The sequence below is a fragment of the Betta splendens genome, chromosome 16, assembly GCF_900634795.4.
Source record: "Betta splendens chromosome 16, fBetSpl5.4, whole genome shotgun sequence".
In the NCBI taxonomy this organism is placed as follows: domain Eukaryota; kingdom Metazoa; phylum Chordata; class Actinopteri; order Anabantiformes; family Osphronemidae; genus Betta; species Betta splendens.
In genome coordinates this window covers 11,005,263-11,023,850 of record NC_040896.2, presented here as the reverse complement: position 1 = coordinate 11,023,850, position 18,588 = coordinate 11,005,263, and the positions used below count along the sequence as shown (strand labels likewise).

Genomic DNA, 18,588 nt, shown 5'->3' with positions numbered 1-18,588 from the left:
AGGCCTCAGTGTCCTGCCACAGGCTCAGCTCCAGTTGCTCCACACAGAAGCGAACGGCAGAGGGCGGTGCAGCTCTGTAGCTTCTGTGGTGCGACCTCTTGTGTAAATCATTTACAACGCAACAGTGACACAACAGCAGCAGGTTCTCATCTGCAGGAAGTTCACATTCGCTGCAAAGACAATCGGCACCTGAGCTTTACTGAACATCGGCATCTGTACAATGGACGTCTTCCGCTCACTTTGGTTTATCGCTGTGACTTTTACAGGTAAAAAACTTAGATGAAGAAAAGTTACTTCAAATTATTCTATCACTACATTTGTGACCCTAAAATAGCTACACTGTTTAAAAACGTGAAGAAGAGTCAGGTTTGTACAGTAGTTACTCCTTACGCCGTATACAACATGATCGGCAAGTAATTGAATCAAAGCTGCTCAGAATGACCCAGATGCAGAGTTTCAGTGTTTGTTTCTGTACAAAACGGACATCAAAACAATGATGATGGTGACAATGCTGAGCTGCTGTGATCGGATTTCAGTCCTACTCACAACTGTAACTGTCTCCTTCAGGTTTAACGAGTGGAACTGGTCTCTTACCAGATGATGTACAGACTAAAGCTGTTGGAGGAACAGTGACGTTCATCACATCTGTATCTCCATCAGAAAAACCACCTTTAACTGTGGCTTGGGACTTTACCAATAACAATGGTAATGTAACTAATATAATAACCAGTGTATCAAACTACACTGCACCACAGTACGTAGGCAGGATCACTTTCTTTAGTTCTACTGGATCTCTGGAGCTCAGAAATCTGGCTCTTACTGACAGTGGACAATACCAAGTTACCGCTGTACTAACTGGACCACAGATCACAGGACAAACTAGACTGAACGTACTTGGTGAGTAAACACTTCACACGTTGCACGACTTGATGCAGAACTGAAACAATAATGTCACAGTATTATTATGAGGTATTTGCATGTTTAGATGTGAAATCTCTGGTATTGTTTCACTCTTTTTTACCTTTGCTTTGCTGTATTGAATCTCTGTGTTTTCCCTCAGTACCAGTCTCCAGTGTAGAAGTAACCGTCAGTAGAACAGACTTGGTGGAGTTCAACAGCTCCGTCAGTCTGTCCTGCTCCTCCTCTGGGTCCTCGCTCTCCTTCCTCTGGCTGAACCGCAGCACTGTGGTTACAGCCACTGACAGAGTTCAGCTCACTGATGGAGGAAGAAATCTCACTATAGTCAGTGTGAGCCGCTACGACCAGGGACCGTTCAACTGCAACGTGTCCAATGCTGTCAGCAGTGGAACCAGCAAGGCAGTAAACCTCTCCATCAGCTGTGAGTTACCTCCTGCATCTGTACCGAATTCCGGCAGAAGAAGAGTCCTGACTGACATCCATGACACTAACTCTGTTGTGTGATGTTGTTTTTGCCCTTCACATATCACCCAGTCGGCCCAGACGATGTAAATTTAAAGAAGCTCCCACCACAAGAGAACTATGTGACAGGGTCCAACGTGAACCTGTCCTGCTCAGCTGACTCCAGTCCTGCTGCCCAGTTCACATGGTTTCTGAACAGAACCCAGCTGCCTGATACTGGACCAGAACTCACACTGACCAACATTCAGACGAGTCAGAGTGGAGACTACAGCTGTCAGGCCTTTAACACCAAGACTCTGAGATATCAGACATCTCAACCCTCAGCTCTTATTGTACAGGGTGAGCATTTTATGCATTTTACTTGAGTTATTGTGAGATTAGAAATTTAAATAAATTAAAAATAACAAAGATCAAAATCACAATAAATGGCCTTGGAAAGTAGGGTTGGTCTCATAAGTAAGAGACAGGGCATCAGATACATCATACAGCTATAAAATTGAAGTTTCTGTATTTTATAACAGAGATATAATTATTATTAGTTTTAATATTTTTTCATGTCGACATAGCACTTTTTGCACCACGTGCTGATGAACCACCATATTTCCACCTTCAGTTCCAGTCTCCAGTATAACAGTAACCGTCAGTGGGACAGACTTGGTGGAGTTCAACAGCTCCGTCAGTCTGTCCTGCTCCTCCTCTGGGTCCTCGCTCTCCTTCCTCTGGCTGAACCGCAGCTCTGTGGTTACAGCCACTGACAGAGTTCAGCTACTGAATCTGAACCGTACGATCACTATAGTCAATGTGAGCCGCTACGACCAGGGACCGTTCAGCTGCGGAGTGTCCAATGCTGTCAGCAGTGGAACCAGTGAGCTAGTGAAACTCTCCATCAGCTGTGAGTTACAGTACTTCCTGCATCTTCACTGAATTCTGGCTAAAGAAGAAGAACCTGACTGACATCTATGGCACTAACCCTCTTGTGTGGTGATGTTGTTTTTGCCCTTCACATATCACCCAGTTGGCCCAGACAATATAAATTTAAAGCCCCCACCAGAACAGAAATATGTGACAGGGTCTAACGTGGACCTGTCCTGCTCAGCTGACTCCAGTCCTGCTGCCCAGTTTACATGGTTTCTGAACAGAACCCAGCTGCCTGATACTGGACCAGAACTCACACTGACCAACATTCAGACGAGTCAGAGTGGAGACTACAGCTGTCAGGCCTTTAACACCAAGACTCTGAGATATCAAATGTCTCTACCTTCAGCTGTTATTGTTCTGGGTGAGTTACTCCACAAACTGTAAACAACATTGGATGATATAAAAATGTTGATCATTAGAGGAACTAGTCGTGGTTCCAGGTACTAGAATCTCTGGGTAGATGACCAAGGAGGTTGGATCACTGGAAGACAGGCGACAAAAAGCCACTGGCATCAAAGGCTGGACCTCTGTAGGGGACTAGTGACCTAAAGATGAGGAGGACACTGAAGATGCTTTGGGGTTGGCATGTTGGGACCCTGGTGTGGCTTCAGCCATGGAGATGATATGGTGTAGGCCTGGACGTCTATATCAACATGTAAAAAGGCTAGGTCGCAATATAACAAAAAGTGAAATCTATCTTCAAACTAACCCCTTCAGAAAAGAGGAACGAGCCTGGAGCTGGCAAAGGGACACAAAGCAAACAGAGCAACGCTTTTCTTCCTGACTATCAGGTGAAACTTGAGTACAGTAAAGTAGAGTCAGTCCTTTGTTCAAGCAGGTTGCACATGAACACAGGTGAGTATCTGCTCTCTGGCTGATAGAGCTGAACTAAAGAGCAAATCTAAATGAAGCGTGAAGACAAAACTCAGCTTATGCTGATACAATAAAACTAAAGCAGTGAATGTGTTTAACGACAAATGACATTTGAGGACATGTTGTTGTTGATTTCATGTTTCTGTTCTTTGTTGTCTTTGAACAGAACATCAACCTTCAACCGGTGGTTGTTCAGGTGGTTGCATCGCTGGAATAGTGATCGCTGTGGTTGTTGTGGTTGTGGTTGTGGTTCTTCTAGTTTATTTCCTTTGGCTTAAACCGTAAGTGAATTGTTATTTAGTCTACTGTAGAGTAGTTTTGACTGAGGCCTCATCTCTGTACAGTAAAACATCATCAATTAATCATAAAGTTTTCTTTCAAGTAAATTACAATTAGGAAAAGATTTTGCTTTAATTAAGACTTTAAATTAAAATTTGATTTTTATTTGAAACATGTTAGTATACATGAATGAGTTTATGTTCATGATTATTGATGTTTCAAAATATTTTAAATGTAAACATTTGAAATAACAACATTTCACTTCTGATCAACATAATGACTCATTATTGCTTTAAACAGAAAACAGAAAAAAATATCTTCTAACAGAGATGCTGCCACTAGGACGGGTGAGTCCTGCTACAGCTGTGTGTTTAATATTTGCTATGATGGTTTATTATTCTAAGTTCTGTATCTGTACATATGTTGAAGGAGGTGAAGGTCAGGACAACACAACATCCCCACAGAACCAGGTAGACGTCTCTGTGCTCTACATCATGCACCACCATTAATATTCTATATAAATATACATAATGTTTACACATTTATAGGCCAAACACAATTACAATTATTAAAAATAATGTCATCAGTTGCAGCTGTAACATTCTCAGTGATTCAGGTCATTGGTTTGACTCCCTCACCTTAGACTCATTTACCATCAACATACAGTATTGACCAACATGTTCTGTTGCACACAGGAAGGCTAAGTCATGCAGCTTTGTGTCTCAAGTTCTCGTTTTCAAACCCACACAGACCTTTAGTTCACATTTGACCCGTTGCTCCACGTCTGTACAGGAGCTGCACTACGCTCACATCAGCTTCCAGAACAAAAACGGTGGGACTGTCCAGATGGGACAGGAGGACAACCCAACTCAGTATGCTGAGATTAACGCGTACAGGCCTCGTGGGCCGTCCTCTCCCCCGACCTATGATGCCCACATGGACCGAATGAGAGGCAGAGCTCCTCAGTCTGGAGCTAATGGTGCACATGGTGCTCAGGTACATAGGAACTAATAATCTGATTGTGATCAGCTGGTCAGACCAGAGGCCAGATCAACCTGCACCTCCCATGCTGGTCTGACTGGATAAAATATTATGGCTTGCCTTTATGTGGAACAGGGCTTGGACAATCATTAACCTCATTTTATGATCCTTGCTGTGAATGAGGTCAAGTGATTAATGTTTCATTTTCTCCTGGATACTGTCGACTCCACACACACATGGACGTTCCCTCTTCTTCCCCTCTTCTGTTTTAGCATGTTTTGTCTACAGTCAATGAAGTTAGTTGTGTACTGAAGCATAGTGACACTGGTCTGTAATACTTGTTAACACTTCCATCAGCTTGCAGTTCATCTATCATAGATTCATTTTCATTTATTAATTTAACCAAACACACTAAAGAAATGAGAGATGTATTTATCTGTTAATGATATATTTTGACTTTTTTAATATTGTTAACAAAAAAAAATTGGAGCCAAATTCTAAACAAACATTTATGTGATATTCCGCTAACATCATAAACAAATCACTGGTTTATAGCCAAAGTACTTCCAGTAGTGTTGTAAATGCTTTATTGTAAGTCTTGTTGTATGTTGAGATATAACAAAGAAACACTGAGCTAGTTCAAGACAGACTTATTGTAAACGTCAGTGCAGTGCAGATAAGATGATAAGAGGCTTCATCCGTGTTGGCTCCACCCATTGTCAGTGGGAAGTGGCTTTATATAGTTTATATGTCTACGCACATTCTGTGTACATTCATGCCATATTTGCATTTAATGCGTACAGTCAGTTTTTATATGTGTGAATATTACAATATATGTACTGCATGAGATCGTTTACCTTTTTAATAAAATAAAGTTCATAAAACAGAACACGCTGTTGGACGTGGAAGTTAGACTTTCGGGTTCAGATGTTGATGATCACCTTTACATGAAAATGATCTGCTTCTAGTTTGAGTATTCTGTTTGTATCCTCCTTCCCCCACTAGTTACACATTACTGAGATCAAAGATCACATTCCACTTGACGCCTTCACACTGTTACATGGAAGGGGAGGTTTTACACCAGGTTCTTTTGCAGTAAATGGGTATAAATTAAAGTCATGATTCATGATCAAGTCATGATTGTTTAACTAGTTCATTTTACCAAACTAACAAAAGTCGGTGAAAGTATCTCTTATTTCCAAATTTTAGATTTCTTAAATTAATATTTGTTTATTAATATATAATTTTAGGTTATGATACATTTTAAGAATGTAGTGAACATTGAAAGAGTAATTTCAACCAATATGTGAACCACATGTTCAGTCGGACGTTAGGGTAGTTTGACGAAAAGACAAAAGTAGTTTGCATATTTGATGGATACAAAAGTCATTACAGCAATAAAATTACAATCTCATAACATTTTGCTGTTATGGCGCCTCTCACTGTTTTCACACTATTTTCTAATAAAATCATTTTTATCATCATATTTTACTTAAGGATCAGTGAAACTATGACACGTGAGCCTGTGACACCTAGTGGTTCCAGTGTTGCCTTGATGAAACTGACCTTGTTGATATCACTAAGGTTGTTTCTATGACATTTTCTTATCACAGCATGTCATTAAATAATGTTTATAATCTTAATAATCTACAAATAAATACCCTTTGTACTGTGATGAAGTTCCTGCCCTGAATTACAGCCTTGAATATTGACCATCACGTACCGTATATTCCTGATCATTTCAGCATCATGTCCCTGGTCATGATGGCACTGAATTTTCCCCCTAGTCTCCCTAGTCTCCCCTCAGTTCTTGCCAGCGTTTCACACCTGTCGTCCTGTTGTTGTCATGTGCCTCCTTGTTCCTTTGCTGCCAAATTTACATTTGCCATTCGTCTCCTGTCTTCATTGTTCCGTGTAAAAGCTCTGAAGCAAACAGGAGAGGGAACCACTCACAGCAAACACACGGGGGAGGCAGAGGGCCTTGTTGGGGTTTGCACGGTTGCCTTGCGTGAGGGGACTGTTATTACAGGCTTTTTCCTGACAGTGCACAGGAAGCAGTTGCACGTTTGGGGTTAAACTGGGAATGCCCCATTTTGGGCTGCACTTTAAACAGTAGTTGCATTTGGTCAGTGGTTTGTGCAAACAGAAATATTTGGTGGTGGAAGAACTGGAACAACACAGGGAGGTTTAGATGAGCGTAGAGCCGCTCTGTTAGACTAAGGCAGGAGGCAAAGGTGAAGGGACAGGATTTAGCATGAGAGGAGTGAAGGGACAGTACTCGGGTACAGAGAACGCACAGGCAGCTCGACTGCTATAGAGCTGTCACAGGCTGAAGCAGAGGGTAATGGATGTGAGGGAGGAGGACATGGCAGAGTAAGATACAGCAAGAGGCTGAACTACACATTCCCTGATTCATAAAAATCCCCCTTGTATGTCAAGGTTTACATGTTTCAGTAATCACCAAACACAAGCAGACATTAAACACAAAAGCTATGATATCTAATTTGTTTATCATTTTAAATAATTATCCCAATCTACATGCTATTTCCTAACTCTGTGTTTTTTGTCTGTTTGTGCAGAGATGCACATTTTACCCTTGTGGTTAAGTTAAAATAGGGAAACAAAACCAAAGCTGTTTGCTATTTAACAGCAGAACTGATTGTTTTTTATGCCATAGGTGTCGTCAGATTTAAGGAACTGGCTGCTGCTCAGAGATAACTGATGATTCATACAATTTACATGCAGTTCAGCTGCTCCCCACCACTTATTTACTGTAAATACATTATTATGTATATAATTATGCACATTGTTTAAAATGTGACTATAGTCAAGTAACATTATTAGTATTTTTAAAGGCTACTGAAAAATCTGACTAGGACATTTACAGTGGACAGGTTGTGTAAAAAAACAGCATCAGCAAGTTTCAATGTACAAATACAGTAAGCACCAGAATGAAGTAGCCTGAAAACAAGCCAATAAACTGAATGGAAGTAGGTTTCATTTCTTCATTGTTGCTCATGCTCATATTGATGTTCTACATGGACCCAGTCTGGTCATCAGTCTTGACTAATGTCAGGTACATAACAGGTGTGTGCACATATTGACTTTTGCACCACCACTGCTCAAATAATGGTATTTACAGAGTGCTATTGTGAAACCTATAATGTCTGGCTGACATCACAAAAGAGCATTTCTCGATGTTGAAACCTGACATGCTCTTATTGCCTTATTGAGAAGTAGATTATCGCAAAAGGTCGCTTTGGCTTCAGTAAATTTGTACAACAGGGTGTTTATATTGACTGCAAAACATGAATGTTACAGCATATGTACAGGCTATATAATGTTTTGATCACTGAGTACAGAAACTGTGCTCAGGTGCGTTCACAGATACTTTTTGAACAAAAACAAAACATCTCACAATGTAAATCCTATCTAAGAGATTAGCACTTTAGGTTCAGATAAGCCGACAAATAGGAACCAACAGTATATAAACATGTTTAAGCAGAAAGAAAAGACATGTAGCATAACTTAATTCTGTTCATTAAATATTCATTGAAACTATTTGACTGTGGAGGATGTAAAACTATTCCATATTCCATAGATTGAGCAAATGCTGATCATCATCATATTTTAAAGCCATATTTTAGCTGAATTTCCGAAGAAGCCAACAAGCAATTATAGAGTTTTTAACAGAGATGTCAAAAACCAAATAAACCAATACTCCATTAAATAAACCCTGCCCCCACACACTCACAGCCCTCGCTCCCCCACATACCTTCTGTCACAATTTATCATTTTACTGACTCGCATTTTACAAAACTTCGCCCAAGAGGGTAAACAGAACGTTGGGGGCAGGACAACCCATGGAACCTGTAATAAAAACAGAAATGGTGAAAACATTCACAGACCACTGATGAGACATGGAGAAGAAAAGAGAAGGACATTGGGCAGTTACCCTGCTGGCTTTAATGCAAGGTTCTGTAGCTGTCGATCATGGCAAAATGAGGTTTATTTTTGTTGTTTTCTTATGTTCTAGTAACTGATAAACACTGTTTTCTTCAGTGGTTCTGACCTCCGGTGGCGTGGAGATCCAGACCTCCATCAATCCAGCTGTAGCCGGAGGCACACTGACTCTGTCCCTGAGTCCTCCCACGGCCCTGAATATTGGAAGCTGGGCGGTGGGGGGGTCCCTCATCATCACCTGGGTTGGGGAGCAGCAGGCATCATTCGCCAATTATAGCGGCAGAGCGTCGGTCAACATCTTCACGGGGGCTCTCACTCTGAACCCCGTCATCGCAGCCGACTCTGGAGTCTACATCCTACAGTGCAGCGACCCTCAGCTGAGCGCCAACACTTCAGTCACTGTTCTGGGTGAGGCTAAACAAAAGGCTGCCGAAGGATTTCAATGGCTCAGTCATCACAAACTCTACATAAAATGAGTACATAGCAGCTTGAAACAGTCATTAATGTCAGTTTTACAGTTAAAGGTGCAGTTTGTCCTGTTACACAGATCCTAACTTATGGAATTCTTTTCTTATCTGTATCTGAAACATTTACCAATATGATTAGGTATACCACAAATGTCTGTTTCGTCTTCAGCAGTTAATGTAACAGTAAACTATTGTTGACAACATTAACAGTATTGTCAGCTGCTGTCAACTCTTTGAGGTTTGACGGCGGATAATGTGGTTTCTTAAAACCTGAAAAATCCTAGATCCTGTTTCTGGACACAGTATCCTCTTTGACAGACTTCAGACAGTATGACCTACAGTATGTAGGATAGAACAGCATCGCTCCAACTCCACCTTGCTGTGGTTATTACTCCACCTCTCGCACAGAATGTCTCTTGTTACTGTTACAGTAGGTATCATGTCTCTTACGCTGTGCGGTGTTCCGCACGGACGTGTTCTGGTTCCCATCCTGTTTAATTTTTATATGTTATGTTATTTTTATATGCACATGAGGACTTTAAAATGTATTACTTACTCTTTTGTCTTATCTCTTCTACCTCCACAGAGCCCATTTCTAATGTGACTCTAACAACAAATCAAACCAGCCTGATGGAGTTCAGCGGTTCAACACTTATGACTTGCTCTGTCTCTTCTGGGTCATGCCCTTCTCTACTTTGGCTAAACGGCAGCTCCAAAGTTGCAGCAAGTGCCAGAGCTCAGTTCACTAACGGAAACTCCACTCTTCAGATAGTGAACGTGACGCGCTACGACCAGGGACCGTACGCGTGCTATGCATCCAATGCAGTCAGTAACCAAAGCAGCAACGCAGTGAACCTGACCATCCTCTGTGAGTAAATTGCTGCACGTACTGTATCCAGCTGAACTGATCAAACTCTAATTTGTTTCCTCTGTGTGACTTTTTTTTTCAGATGGTCCAGATAACATGGCTCTTACCGTTAACGGGCAGAACCCAACTTCTGTTTTGGTTGGATCCAACCTGACTGTGCTCTGTTCAGCACAGTCTAGTCCCCCGGCTCATCTTCAGTGGCTTTTCAAAGGACAGACTCTGAATAGCACAGGTTCCATGTTGAATCTCTACAACGTCTCTGAAAATCAAAGCGGTCCATACTCCTGTGTTGCCTTTAACAATATTACTTTTATAAACACCTCCATCACGACACAAATCACAATAAGTGAGTAAAGGTCATAATGATGATTCTGCTATAAATCACCTTCTTCAACTTTCCATCCCATCTTTGTTTTGTTTCTATAGACTCCTCAGGAGCAAAAGAGCTGTCAGCCAATGTGTGGCTCCTTCCTCTGCTGTTATGGGGTGGATTACTGCTGTCATTGCCAGGCATGTTGTATAATAACCAGTTATTAACAATATTCTTCATAAATACACTTACATTAGAATGCAACTACATACAAACATACATTAACTTAAGTTTCTGCTTGTCTTTCTACAGATGCAGCTGGTTTGTTAATTCTTAACATCATAAAATAAATGTGTGTGTGTGTGTGTGTGTGTGTGTGTGTGTGTGTGTGTGTGTGTGTGTGTGTGTGTGTGTGTGTGTGTGTGTGTGCGTGCGTGTGTGTGTGCGTGTGTGTGTGCGTGTGTGTGTGTGTGTGGGTGTGTGTGTACTGTAACCAAATCTAATAAGCACTATATATATTTTTTTTTAATCCAGGCAAGAAATATGTATCTCAACAAAAAAATCTTGCATGTGATTTAAATATAAAGCCAATGAAAAAATTCTTAATCTTTTAATTAAATTTCAATTCAAATGAAATGCCAAACTCTTTGTCACATGTCAGTGGAGATGACGGGTCCATTATTGTGCTCTGCCTTTGGTTTCATTTGATTGTTGGGTAAACACACAGAGCACTGATGCTGATCCTTCTACCCACATCAGTTCACTCTTCTAAAGAAAAGCTAAATACACCATATAACAGCTTACTTTCTATACAGTATATAGAATTTCATTATAAAACTAAACTTTATCTGCCTATTTCTGTGCCATTTTCAGCCTCTGGGTTCTTTAACGCATAGTCGTCTGTTGACATTTGTAATGGTTGGCTCCATGTCTTGATAAATGAGCTTCATACAGTAGGTGGCTCATTAAGTTATGACAGCATACAGTAGGTTTCGTTTTCGGTTAATGAAAAAGTTTCATTTCAATGAAACAAAGCCTAATCTGATATTTAGATTAAACGTAAACATTCAGATATGGAAATCAATCATTTGCATGGTTTTATTGTCCATATTTAATTTTGGTATTTATAACACATTAAACATTGTTTGCAAAACCTTTGTCTAAAACACTAAAGTTACATTTTTTTAAAAGCTTAATCCAGTAATTGCATATTTTACTAACACTAACACAGATTTAGACAGACTTGTGAACAGTATTTGTAGAAATAGGCCTTTTGTTTTACAGAAAAAGTATTTGCTCCTAAAAAAATTGTTGTTTTTAGGATTTTGTTGTATGTAAGTCTTTTACTGTACAACACAATGAAGACCGGTGGGGAGAGTCACAGACATAAGCCAGGCTTATTCAGAGTACAGCACCTCTATCAAAGATTTCCTATTATTATAAGCTGCTGGTGTTGTGGGTTTGGCTCAGACGGCGCCATCTCTGTGTCTGTCAGCACTTTCCTTTACAGTCCTCGTTCTTCCTCGATTCAGATCAGTGGATCCCTCAGTATCAGTTGTTTTCTACCTGGTCGTAAGCTGGTGATATGTATCTGCCCACCAGTAAACCAACTGGTTTTGGCTCAGGAAGTTTTGAAATGTACAGTACTATAGTACTATATTTGGGCTGCGATGTGGGTTTTGATTTCTATTATTCAAGTCACTGAAATACATGTTTTATACAATTACAGTAGCAAGTTCCAGTAACACAAGAATGAGATTAGATATTATTGCTTAGTAAACAAGTAAGTTTTCCTGTACAGTATTAATTAGTGTGGCAGACAGAGCCGGTGTGAGATGACGTCAGTGAAGGCAACATTCTAATTGTGATGCATCACTACTTTTACTGTGTAATTACTGTAAATAAAGTGGCTATTTACTGTAGGCCCATAGACCTTGATTTAAAAAAAAAAGAAACTCAGTTACATTAAAAATGTCTATGTAATAGAATACTGTTTTGTAAGAATTATTAAAGGGTTACAAAATACATTAGTATTACTGTGCTGATGGCAACCTCTAACAGTGTATGCTGTACCATGTTCCTTAATCAAACAAAACCTTCTGTCTGATAAGATGCATAAAACCTTTTAAGCAATACTGTAGAAACTGCAACTCAGTAATGAGATGACAGAAAAAGAAAATGTCTTTATTTGGCATGTTGTTTGACAATTCTATGTGTAAGTGGACTGCACACCTGTATTTATTATACTAAAATTGGAACAAAGCAAGTTTGATGCTTTTAGAGGTTTTATTGCAAATATTTCAGGACTGACAAACACAACTGTGTAGGCATGAGTAGCACACACTGTCCATAGAAAAAAGAAAATATTCCAGTGAAAGGACTGACTCTAAATTAGTATATTCTTAGAACTGTTATTATGTAGCTATATTTAAAAGTTTGATTTTAAATATGTCAATCCAGTTTTCGTCCTGACGTCATACTGTAGCTTGAAAGAGCTATATACAGTAAATAAATGTATAATATATTACAAGCACTACTCAGTAGCATTTACTTCAATTTTGGGTTCCAAAAATGTGATTTTGCTTGTAATATACTGAAGAAATAATTTAATAGGCACCTATTGACTCCTTTGGGATTTACAGTAAATGGACACTCCTTGGCGAGTACCAGTAAAAGCTCACAGCATGGACCAGGGCAAAACAAGGAGTGGTCAGGACAGGGTGTGTAGATGCGTTGCTGAGGCTCGTAAGCATTTAAATCAAGACAATAGAAGGCTGCAGTGATGCAGAGCTAATATTTGCTGACCAGAAAGGTGGTTGTGGCCAAACAGTAGTGGCAGAATCAAATTTTCCACTCAGCAGGTCAAACTTAGAGTTGAATGGCGTCTTCAAGGGTATTTGTTCTACTTCTGACCACAGTCATCTGTCAGAAAGGTAAGTTTGAACTCAGCTCATAAAAATATTTCTTGACAGATTATGATGACTTTTTTTGAGCGTATTATCACTTATTTCTCAATATCTAGGTCTTGAGTGCAGCCAGACTAATCCAGTGATCTTCACGAATGTGAACCCCGTCTCTGTGGGCAGCAACATCACACTATTCAGCACCAGAACTGTTTCCCAAGGCGCATGGCTGTTCAACAATGATATAATTGTTTTCATAGCGTCAGGAGCCAGCGTCATAACTGACAAGTGGATTTCAAGAGTAACGTACAACTCAAACTCTTCTTCACTGACCATCAGCTCTGTAACCGTGAGCGACTCCGGAGTGTACACGTTAAATGCGATTAATTCGTTCAGTGCTCAGCTGACTCTGTCTGTCCAAGGTAAGGACGGCTTTACGCTTTCTACTGTGTGTTTGCCAGTTAAATCGAGCTTATACACTGCTACACTCAGTAGCCACAGGACATTTAGTTTTTTATTTTAGTAAAGGTTATAATAATAATCTCAACCCTATAATGTCAAACGTATTATATATGATATGAGTTGTTGAGCCTTCTACGGTATCAGTGTCATTTTTTTTTTGAAAGGCCCAACGTATACAATAAAATACTTGCAATGCATATATATTACACCAGGGGGCCGCAAAAAATTAACCATGGGGCTTTTCAGGGACAATTTTTTTTAGCATTGTGACCTGATGTATCATATCATACAGTGATACAACTTGAAACTAATTGAAACTCATATACCTAAATTGATATTTGATTTTTTTGTTGTCGTTGTTCAGAATGACCTATAAAGGGTCCAGTTAGGATGCATTAGAAATTTCTGTCAATTATATAATGGTTTGGGCTTTACAGGTTTAATAATGAGCACAGGATTTGCATTTGTCCCTTTCACTTATATTTCTGCAAATATAGATAAAATGTTTCCAAGATAATAAATTGAACAGCTTTTGTTTTAGCAAGCCTCATCTGATGATGTCATACGTCTGACAGTGACAGTTTTGAACATTAAAAATAAGAGAAGTAGATCCAGATATTATATGTTAAACCTACGCATTGTGTAAATATCTGTGCCAAGCTTAGTGTTCAGTTGTGGACAGACCGTCAGAAAGACACCAGTTTAGACTTTGTAGCAAGGTTACACTTTGGTTTCTGAATGCGACCTCAGCTGAATGTGGAGCATTTCCACCCACGGCTGTAGCTCAGAGCACGCTGGTGTTTGCATAGATCAGAACCGCATTAAGAGGGAACATCTCTCTCTGCAGTGCCCATCTCCAATGTGGCCCTGGAGTCCAGAGCCACCAGCCTGGTGGAGTTCAACGACACGGCTGTTCTCACGTGCTCCATCTCCAACGGCTCGCTGCCGTCGTACGTCTGGCTGAACGGCAGCGCTGAGGTCACAGCCGCCGGGAACGTCCGCCTGAGCGACGCAAACGCCACCCTCACCATCGCCAACGTGACGCGCTACGACGAGGGGCCGTTCACCTGCAACGTGTCCAACGGCGTCGGCTCTGCAGTCAGCCCTCGTGTTCTCCTCAACATTAGCTGTACGTCTTTGAAATATCAGCCTCTGCATGTGTTTTTATGCTTTCAAAGCAAACCAATACGTTTTTCCGGGTTCTGTATCACTAGATGGCCCAAGTAACGCAGAGATGAGGACCGAGCCCCTGGCACTAAACCACATCTACAGAACAGGGTCTAACATCACGCTGACATGCTCAGCAGAGTCCAAGCCTTCAGCCAGGATCATGTGGATGATCAATGACGTGCCCCTGAATGCGTCTGTGCCTCAGCTTCAGCTGCAGGACGTGACCAGGACCAACTCCGCAAACTACAAATGCCTCTTTTACAACTCAGTCACACTGAGGTACAGCAGCGCCAGTGTGAGGATCTCCGTTATGGGTACGTACGCAGCTTCGTATTTTATAGAGACGCGTTCTCGTTATGCATTTGCCAAACAGTCGAGCTGCTCGTTTAGATCCTGCAGCGACAAACACTCATGGCTCGTTTCTCCTCCTACAGATCCGCTCACAGCAATTAATTTGTTTCCCGACAAAGAACCAGCGATCGTTGATAAGTCGTTCAGTCTTTACTGTAACGTGACCGGGCCTGTTGAAAGCTTCCAGTGGTGGAGGAACGGTCAGCTAATCTCTCAGAGCAACACCACGATCGTGTCCAACAATACACTGACTTTCAACCCAGTGCTACAATCAGATAACGGCCTTTATGAGTGCCAGGCTACTAACGCTGTGAGCAACGTGACCAGCAGGCCCTTTGCAGTCAAAGTCAACTGTAAGTCTTCTGTTCACTCAGCCTTAAATATGAGGACGTAGCTTCATCCATAAATTAACCTGAACGCCTTGTTCTTCTCAGACGGACCAGAGGTGCCGACCATCATGGGTCCAAACACAGCACTCGCAGGAGACAACATCACCCTCACCTGCTCTGCATCATCGTACCCTCCCAGCACCTACGCGTGGTTCTTTAACGGTTCTCTGGTGGCCCACACATCTGCGTATGTCACGCCTCCTCTCACGACCAACATGACTGGGATTTACACCTGCGTGGCTCACAATAACGTCACGGGCCTGAACAGTACAGCCCACAAGATGGTTACTGTAGTAGGTAAGACGCGGACACTGTCTCTGTAACATGAATGACAGGAGGCTCAGGTGTGACGTGGATTTCTGCTTTTCACACCCAATAAAAGCCGTACGAGTGAAGGCCCCGGTCCAGCCTGCCATAGCGGGTCATCCGTACATGCTAACGTGCAGCGTGAGCGGACCTGCTGCCAATGTTCAGTGGATGATGGATGGACAGCACCTGTCTGGAGACAACGCCACGCATGTGTTGGCGAACAACACCTTGTACTTCCAACCAGTGGCGCGAAACGACACAGGACGTTACCAGTGTGTTGTCGTGAACGCTGGTGAAAACCTGACCAGCCATCCGTACATGCTCCTCGTAGACTGTGAGTGTTACCGTGGGGACCTCCACCGCCATCACGCGCCGCCTGTTAAAGCCCTCTGTGTCCTTTGCTATTGCAGTCGGACCTGAACCTCCGCTCGTTGAGGGGCCGGCGGTGGCTAAAGTCGGACAGTCCGCCATCTTCAACTGTTCTGCCGCCTCGGAGCCTCCCAGTCAGATCAGCTGGTGGTTCAATGACACCCTGCTGGCCAACGATTCGGTGTTAGTGATCGAGCAGTTGTCTTTGAACATGAGCGGATACTACACCTGCATGGCCTTCAACAATGTGACCGGTCTTAGCAGCACAAGCAGAGTCATGCTCACAGTCACTGGTATGGGAAGGCACTACTGCATTGACTTGGACTGTTTAATACACATAGCATTCTTCATGAATTAAATTCCTGATGCAATCAATTCTTAATTGTTTTCCACATCAGGCAATTTAACAGTGGTGATCAAAACCAACATGGTTCCAGTAAACTCTAGTAACTTCAGTCTGATCTGTGACGTTGCTGGGCCCTTTGACTGGATCTACTGGGTGAAGGACAACCAGACCCTCAACCTGAACACCTCCGCCAGCAACACGAGCTATCACAGCGACAACAACACGCTCTACTTCAGCCCAGTGACCACGTATGACGACGGGGTTTACTGGTGTGTCGCTGTCATGAACCTGACTGCACAGTGGAGCCACCCCTACCCCCTCCTGGTTAACTGTGAGTATGGCAGGACCCAGTGGAGACACTCACAAGTGTTAACATCTGAGGTTTAGTTGTAGAATTATTTTTCTTATTTAAAAAACTGAATATTTCTAATTTAGTGGGTTATGTACTAACTAAGCTGATGACTAATCTAAACTAATGAATTTTGTAAAAGCCTCCAAAGGTCATTTCATTTATATTATTAATGCAGCTTGTGTTTGCAGACGGCCCATTGAGCATGTCCATCACGGGCCCAGGCTCCGCTGCACTGCACTCCAGCGTGTCCCTGACATGCTCTGCTAGTTCTGTGCCCAACTGTGACTTCCAGTGGTACTTTAGTGATCTGTCCAACTCAGCGGTGGTCAGCCAGACGGGTCCTGTGTTCACCTTCATAGCAACACTCAAGGCCGAGGGAAACTACACATGTGCGGCGAGGAACCCTGTGACCAACATCACAATGTACCGAACGAAAGGCTTTACTGTCACTGGTGAGTAGGCACTGCAGTCGTCTTACTGTACCTTTACATACTGTAGAACACACGACCCAGTGAGACCCAAGTGGAATAATTTCATTAAAAACATAGAGTATGAAAACTAGCATTGCACGACCTAAGTCCTTGTGTTTGTGTTTTCCTCCTGTTTTATAACCTCAGGTCACGCCCCTGCCCTCCACATGCCAACCCTGGGTGGTCTGACGTCAATGCTTGCGTGTGCTTTGTCTCTCCTTATGCTCTTCAGCTGCTGAACCCTCAACATTTAAAATAAATGCAACTTTAAAAGACAAGGTATATTCCCAATGACAGTTAAAACACAATTGATATTAAATCTGCAATATTTGATTTTGGGGTCTGTCTGTTTAGAGCAAAGTCCAGTTCTTTACTCGATTTTGATTCCATTAAAACTGTTAAGAGACTGTTTGTTTTACTGTGCTCTGATAACTTTTTATTTATGATCAATAAAAATTTGATACAATTCTTGTATGTTAAGGCTTTATTAAAGAGTATACAAAAAGTTGCTGCCGAAGGCAGTTACAATACATTGTACAGTTTAATCTATAACATGTTATAAACACTTGTGCATGTGAATCAATAATATCAATCAATCATGTGAATGTGAAGAAGGAAATGGAAAGTATACTGAATATGACCTTCTGAAACATTGATATGCAGGACGATACAGAGAGTATAGAAAAGGCTCTTAGTGTTGTTCATATTGGGGGGCTGGCAACATAGTCCCCGTCCACTCTGCACATCTTCAGATTCTTATTTTTAGGCTTCTGGCAGATTCTTTTACCTTAAGGAATAAGAACAGATTATTTTAAATCCACAGAAAGATATGTTAAAATGTATATCAATGCCTATGAAAACCTATCAGTCTATGAATCCATCACATCTTTCCCCCTCTCTCATAAATATCCTAACTGGGACGAACTCACGTCTCTTCCCATGTTTGTGTCTGACGCGCTTCAGACAAGGACAATCTGCGATTGTTGTTCCTTTTTCTATTCCTGCACCTACTGAAAATAGGAAGAACTGAATTACAGTAGTCCACTTTGTCAATACTGATGATCTGATTACATTTAATCTAAGGAGCTACTGATGAAATGTATTTTTACTGTATCCCCTCGATAGCACACATTTTACCTTTACAGGAGCACAGTTCATTGTGTTGTCTCCTGCGTGCATTTTCGGTTGCCAGTTGATTTTCAGCTGTAGAGGCTTGAAGGCAATTAGATCAATATATAAGATTAGAGTACATCAAATAACAACAATTATAATGTAAAGACTCTTCATGTGAAAATTAAATGCATGTTTACACTACCTTGGCTGCAAACAGTGATCATTAGCAGTAAAGGAACCACCAGCCAAAGCATCCTTGATCCCATGCTGGAAGTCGACCTGGTATCCAGTGAAAGAAATCCTGCATGTGCACTG

At 41.5% G+C, this 18,588-nt stretch overlaps 1 protein-coding gene across 1 annotated transcript; it reads left to right on the top strand.

The window, feature by feature from the left end:
• The first annotated feature begins 127 nt into the window (after positions 1–127).
• On the top strand, positions 128–17,626 carry LOC114843074 (hemicentin-1-like). Its single transcript, XM_055503223.1, has 24 exons — positions 128–266; positions 568–897; positions 1,061–1,339; positions 1,453–1,719; positions 1,994–2,272; positions 2,396–2,659; positions 3,338–3,452; positions 3,751–3,797; positions 3,880–3,920; positions 4,243–4,459; positions 8,494–8,802; positions 9,448–9,729; positions 9,812–10,075; positions 10,156–10,353; positions 13,062–13,364; positions 14,252–14,533; positions 14,619–14,888; positions 15,009–15,278; positions 15,360–15,611; positions 15,697–15,957; positions 16,034–16,285; positions 16,391–16,669; positions 16,879–17,142; positions 17,308–17,626. The coding sequence occupies exons 1-24, from the start codon at positions 221–223 to the stop codon at positions 17,397–17,399; spliced, it is 5,463 nt and encodes a 1,820-aa protein (XP_055359198.1). The 5' UTR covers positions 128–220; the 3' UTR covers positions 17,400–17,626.
• Positions 17,627–18,588: the final 962 nt, after the last annotated feature.

Excerpts from the sequence above, each read along its gene's own strand:
- LOC114843074 (XM_055503223.1), top strand. The coding sequence starts at position 221 with ATGGACGTCTTCCGCTCACTTTGGTTTATCGCTGTGACTTTTACAG. Across the intron at positions 2,273-2,395 it reads AGTGAAACTCTCCATCAGCT|TTGGCCCAGACAATATAAAT; the intron begins GTGAGTTACAGT and ends CATATCACCCAG. Across the intron at positions 9,730-9,811 it reads AGTGAACCTGACCATCCTCT|ATGGTCCAGATAACATGGCT; the intron begins GTGAGTAAATTG and ends TTTTTTTTTCAG.